The 6,000-nt window shown below is 55.6% G+C and overlaps 1 protein-coding gene across 2 annotated transcripts in view; it reads left to right on the top strand.

Annotated features, from left to right (window-relative positions):
• Nucleotides 1–6,000, top strand: part of TLN1 (talin 1) — a 367,391-nt gene that overhangs the window by 172,355 nt on the left and 189,036 nt on the right. The window contains exons 14-18 of one of the 2 annotated variants that reach the window (XM_063957473.1): nt 552–562; nt 796–909; nt 3,389–3,497; nt 3,799–4,007; nt 4,086–4,184. In XM_063957473.1, coding sequence (XP_063813543.1) covers nt 552–562; nt 796–909; nt 3,389–3,497; nt 3,799–4,007; nt 4,086–4,184 — 542 coding nt within the window. Of the gene's footprint in view, nt 1–551; nt 563–795; nt 910–3,388; nt 3,498–3,798; nt 4,008–4,085; nt 4,185–6,000 lie in introns of those variants that run through there. The other variant, XM_063957472.1, reaches the window with a different exon arrangement.

Here is a 6,000-nt window from a genome sequence, read left to right as displayed (position 1 = left end):
GGCTATGGCTGTTCCCCCCCCCTCCCCGGGGCTATGACTGTTCCCCCCCTCCCCGGGGCTATGGCTGTTCCCCCCCTCCCCGGGGCTATGGCTGTTCCCCCCCCCCTCCCCCGGGGCTATGGCTGTCCCCCCCCCTCCCCGGGGCTATGGCTGTCCCCCCCCCCTCCCCGGGGCTATGACTGTTCCCCCCCCCTCCCCGGGGCTATGACTGTCCCCCCCCCCCTCCCCGGGGCTATGACTGTTCACCCCCCCTCCCCGGGGCTGTGGCTGTTCCCCCCCCCTCCCGGGGCTATGACTGTTCCCCCCCCTCCCCGGGGCTATGACTGTTCCCCCCCCTCCCCGGGGCTATGACTGTTCCCCCCCCTCCCCCGGGGCTATGACTGTTCCCCCCCCCCTCCCCGGGGCTATGACTGTTCCCCCCCCTCCCCGGGGCTATGGCTGTTCCCCCCCCTCCCCGGGGCTATGGCTGTTCCCCCCCCTCCCCGGGGCTATTACTGTCCCCCCCCGGGGCTATGGCTGTGTCCCCCCCCCCCCGGGGCTATGGCTGTCCCCCCCCCCCCTCGTTCCCCCTGTCTCCCTCTGGTCCATGGATGGGGGTCTCAGTCCTGTGCATAGTTTGGTATCCTCTCCTCTGACCGGTGTGTCCTGTGCTCTCTGTCTCTCCCCCCGGGGCTATGGCTGTCCCCCCCCCCCCCCCCCCCCCCCCTCGTTCCCCCTGTCTCCCTCCGGGGGTCTCAGGCCTGTGCATGGTTTGGTATCCTCTCCTCTGACCGGTGTTCCCTGTGCTCCCTGTAGACCTCGGCCCAGCAGGCTCTCACGGGCACTATAAACTCCAGTATGCAGGCTGTGAATGCTGCTCAGGCCACGCTGGAAGACTTTGACACTCTGCCACCCCTGGGGCACGACGCGGTGAGTATAAACCTTACTACATCCACCTGTATTCATGTATGATATGTGCGCAGGCTGAGGCCGGCTGTATGATGTCGGTGAGGCCGGCTGTATGATGTCGGTGAGGCCGGCTGTATGATGTCGGTGAGGCCGGCTGTATGATGTCGGTGAGGCCGGCTGTATGATGTCGGTGAGGCCGGCTGTATGATGTCGGTGAGGCCGGCTGTATGATGTCGGTGAGGCCGGCTGTATGATGTCGGTGAGGCCGGCTGTATGATGTCGGTGAGGCCGGCTGTATGATGCCGGTGAGGCCGGCTGTATGGTGCCGGTGAGGCCGGCTGTATGGTGCCGGTGAGGCCGGCTGTATGGTGCCGGTGAGGCCGGCTGTATGGTGCCGGTGAGGCCGGCTGTATGGTGCCGGTGAGGCCGGCTGTATGATGCCGGTGAGGCCGGCTGTATGATGCAGGTGTCGGTGAGGCCGGCTGTATGGTGCAGGTGTCGGTGAGGCCGGCTGTATGGTGCAGGTGTCGGTGAGGCCGGCTGTATGGTGCAGGTGTCGGTGAGGCCGGCTGTATGGTGTCGGTGAGGCCGGCTGTATGATGCGGGTGCTGGTGAGGCCGGCTGTATGATGTCGGTGAGGCCGGCTGTATGATGTCGGTGAGGCCGGCTGTATGATGCGGGTGCTGGTGAGGTCGGCTGTATGATGTCGGTGAGGCCGGCTGTATGATGCGGGTGCTGGTGAGGCCGGCTGTATGATGCGGGTGCTGGTGAGGCCGGCTGTATGATGCGGGTGCTGGTGAGGCCGGCTGTATGATGTCGGTGAGGCCGGCTGTATGATGTCGGTGAGGCCGGCTGTATGATGTCGGTGAGGCCGGCTGTATGATGCAAGTGCTGGTGAGGCCGGCTGTATGATGCGGGTGCTGGTGAGGCCGGCTGTATGATGCGGGTGCTGGTGAGGCCGGCTGTATGATGTCGGTGAGGCCGGCTGTATGATGCGGGTGCTGGTGAGGCCGGCTGTATGATGCGGGTGCTGGTGAGGCCGGCTGTATGATGTCAGTGAGGCCGGCTGTATGATGCGGGTGCTGGTGAGGCCGACTGTATGATGTCAGTGAGGCCGGCTGTATGATGCAGGTGTCTGTGAGGCCGGCTGTATGATGTCGGTGAGGCCGGCTGTATGATGTCGGTGAGGCCGGCTGTATGATGTCGGTGAGGCCGGCTGTATGATGTCGGTGAGGCCGGCTGTATGATGTCGGTGAGGCCGGCTGTATGATGTCGGTGAGGCCGGCTGTATGATGTGGGTGCTGGTGAGGCCGGCTGTATGATGTGGGTGCTGGTGAGGCCGGCTGTATGATGTCGGTGAGGCCGGCTGTATGATGCGGGTGCTGGTGAGGCCGGCTGTATGATGCAGGTGTCTGTGAGGCCGGCTGTATGATGTCTGTGAGGCCGGCTGTATGATGTCTGTGAGGCCGGCTGTATGATGTCTGTGAGGCCGGCTGTATGATGTCGGTGAGGCCGGCTGTATGATGTCGGTGAGGCCGGCTGTATGATGTCGGTGAGGCCGGCTGTATGATGTCGGTGAGGCCGGCTGTATGATGTGGGTGCTGGTGAGGCCGGCTGTATGATGTCGGTGAGGCCGGCTGTATGATGCGGGTGCTGGTGAGGCCGGCTGTATGATGTCTGTGAGGCCGGCTGTATGATGTCTGTGAGGCCGGCTGTATGATGTCTGTGAGGCCGGCTGTATGATGTCTGTGAGGCCGGCTGTATGATGTCGGTGAGGCCGGCTGTATGATGTCGGTGAGGCCGGCTGTATGATGCAGGTGTCTGTGAGGCCGGCTGTATGATGTCTGTGAGGCCGGCTGTATGATGTCTGTGAGGCCGGCTGTATGATGTCTGTGAGGCCGGCTGTATGATGTCTGTGAGGCCGGCTGTATGATGTCTGTGAGGCCGGCTGTATGATGTCTGTGAGGCCGGCTGTATGATGTCGGTGAGGCCGGCTGTATGATGCAGGTGTCTGTGAGGCCGGCTGTATGATGTCTGTGAGGCCGGCTGTATGATGTCTGTGAGGCCGGCTGTATGATGTCGGTGAGGCCGGCTGTATGATGCAGGTGTCTGTGAGGCCGGCTGTATGATGTCTGTGAGGCCGGCTGTATGATGTCTGTGAGGCCGGCTGTATGATGTCTGTGAGGCCGGCTGTACGTCGGATAGTTATGCCATGTGGACAGTTGTACGATGGGTAAGTATAAGGAAGGAATCGGCCTGCGGGCTTGCGCTCATGTATAGTCACCTCTTATACTCATTAATATCCACACATACAGAACATAGTTACACAGTGTAATAGGCGGCTGAGTGTGTCCGTGCCTCCCATGCTCACCAATGTGTGCACTAATCTATGGGAGTGCAGTCAGTCGCGTCACTCCCTGGCCAGCAGAGCTTACACTCCGAGTCCTCTGCCACAAGCACTGTGTAATTCTGTATAACCAGATCTTTCTGTTCTTTGTAGGCAGCCAAAGCCTGGCGGAAAAACAAGATGGATGAATCCAAACACGAGATCCACTCCCAGGTGGACGCCATCACTGCGGGGACTGCGTCTGTCGTAAACCTGACTGCAGGTAAGTTGGTGTTTGGTAAATGAGAGGATCCGGCCGCCCCGGACCCACAGACGTAATATTATTATTGTCGCTCATTGCACCGTGTCCTGACGTTATCCGCGGCGCTCAGAGACAGAGAACCATACCGGACAATGTTCTAGGTTATTCTACCAGTGTCCGCCTCCCGTTATAACGTCACATGTTTCACAAGTGTGTTCCGTGTTCTAGTGATTATTCAGCTTTCATGAGTACACGTGTGTTTCATGTCTCGGAGGTGGCACATGTGATGTGTGTAACACGTGTGTGCTGTCCCGTGTTTCAGGTGACCCGGCTGACACAGATTACACGGCGGTGGGCTGTGCTGTTACCACAATTTCCTCTAACTTGACGGAGATGTCGCGCGGGGTGAAGCTCCTGGCTGCGCTCATGGAGGATGAAGGGGGAAACGGCAGACAGCTTCTGCATGCCGCCAAGAACCTGGCCGGAGCTGTGTCCGACCTGCTGAAGACTGCGCAGCCAGCTAGCGCGGAGGTGTGTGATGTCAGCCAGCCGGTAGTACAGTGAGAAATGTCAGCAGCTATTACAATGTGTCATGTCCTGTCTCCGCAGCCGCGGCAGGTCCTGCTTCAGGCCGCTGGGAACGTGGGCCAGACCAGCGGAGAATTACTACAGCACATCGGAGAATGCGACACTGACCCCAGATTCCAGGTAACCCCTCAGTTCTGTCTGTAATGTTCCTTCATATCCCCAGTATCCAGGACTGCCCTCTGCCCCTGTATCCAACACACCTGCTCGTGTGGTGGAAATTCTGTGTGTGAAGTGTTCATATCATATAATGATTAGTATTGTTATACTGCATATACTATATCCTGTACCTGTGTCCTCCTGTTATATAATCTGTGTGATGTATACTGTACCTGTGTCCTCCTGTTATATAATCTGTGTGATGTATACTGTACCTGTGTCCTCCTGTTATATAATCTGTGTGATGTATACTGTACCTGTGTCCTCCTGTTATTTAATCTGTGTGATGTATACTGTACCTGTGACCTCCCATTATTTACCCCCGTATAGATATATCTTGTACCTGTGTGTCCTCCTCCCGTTATATAATCCGTGTCATGTATACTGTACCTGTGCGTCATCCCGTTATTTACTCTCCGTGTAGATGTATACTGTACCTGTGTGTCCTCCTGTTATTTACTCTCCGTGTAGATGTATACTGTACCTGTGTCCTCCTCCCGTTATTTACTCTCCGTGTAGATGTATACTGTACCTGTGTGTCCTCCTCCCGTTATTTACTCTCTGTGTAGATGTATACTGTACCTGTGTCCTCCTCCCGTTATTTACTCTCCGTGTAGATGTATACTGTACCTGTGTGTCCTCCTCCCGTTATTTACTCTCCGTGTAGATGTATACTGTACCTGTGTGTCCTCCTCCCGTTATTTACTCTCCGTGTAGATGTATACTGTACCTGTGTGTCCTCCTCCCGTTATTTACTCTCCGTGTAGATGTATACTGTACCTGTGTGTCCTCCTCCCGTAATTTACTCTCCGTGTAGATGTATACTGTACCTGTGTGTCCTCCTCCCGTTATTTACTCTCCGTGTAGATGTATACTGTACCTGTGTCCTTCTCCCGTTATTTACTCTCCGTGTAGATGTATACTGTACCTGTGTATCCTCCCGTTATTTACTCTCCGTGTAGATGTATACTGTACCTGTGTCCTCCTTCCGTTATTTACTCTGTGTAGATGTATACTGTACCTGTGTCCTCCTCCCGTTATTTACTCTCCGTGTAGATGTATACTGTACCTGTGTCCTCCTCCCGTTTTTTACTCTCCGTGTAGATGTATACTGTACCTGTGTCCTCCTCCTATTATTTACTCTCCGTGTAGATGTATACTGTACCTGTGTGTCCTCCTCCCGTTATTTACTCTCCGTGTAGATGTATACTGTACCTGCGTGTCCTCCCGTTATTTACTCCTTGTGTAGATGTATACTGTACCTGTGTGTCCTCCTCCCGTTATTTACTCTCCGTGTAGATGTATACTGTACCTGTGTCCTCCCGTTATTTACTCTCCGTGTAGATGTATACTGTACCTGTGTGTCATCCCGTTATTTACTCTCCGTGTAGATGTATACTGTACCTGTGTCCTCCCGTTATTTACTCTCCGTGTAGATGTATACTGTACCTGTGTGTCATCCCGTTATTTACTCACCGTGTAGATGTATACTGTACCTGTGTCCTCCCCCCGTTATTTACTCTCCGTGTAGATGTATACTGTACCTGTGTCCTCCTCCTGTTATTTACTCTCCGTGTAGATGTATACTGTACCTGTGTGTCATCCCGTTATTTACTCTCCGTGTAGATGTATACTGTACCTGTGTGTCATCCCGTTATTTACTCTCCGTGTAGATGTATACTGTACCTGTGTCGTCCTCCCGTTATTTACTCTCTGTGTAGATGTATACTGTACCTGTGTGTCCTCCCGTTATTTACTCTCCGTGTAGATGTGTACTGTA

This window comes from Pseudophryne corroboree, chromosome 1, assembly GCF_028390025.1.
Source record: "Pseudophryne corroboree isolate aPseCor3 chromosome 1, aPseCor3.hap2, whole genome shotgun sequence".
Taxonomy (NCBI): domain Eukaryota; kingdom Metazoa; phylum Chordata; class Amphibia; order Anura; family Myobatrachidae; genus Pseudophryne; species Pseudophryne corroboree.
The sequence above is the reverse complement of the archived record's forward strand: the minus strand, read 5'-3'. Positions and strand labels throughout refer to the sequence as shown.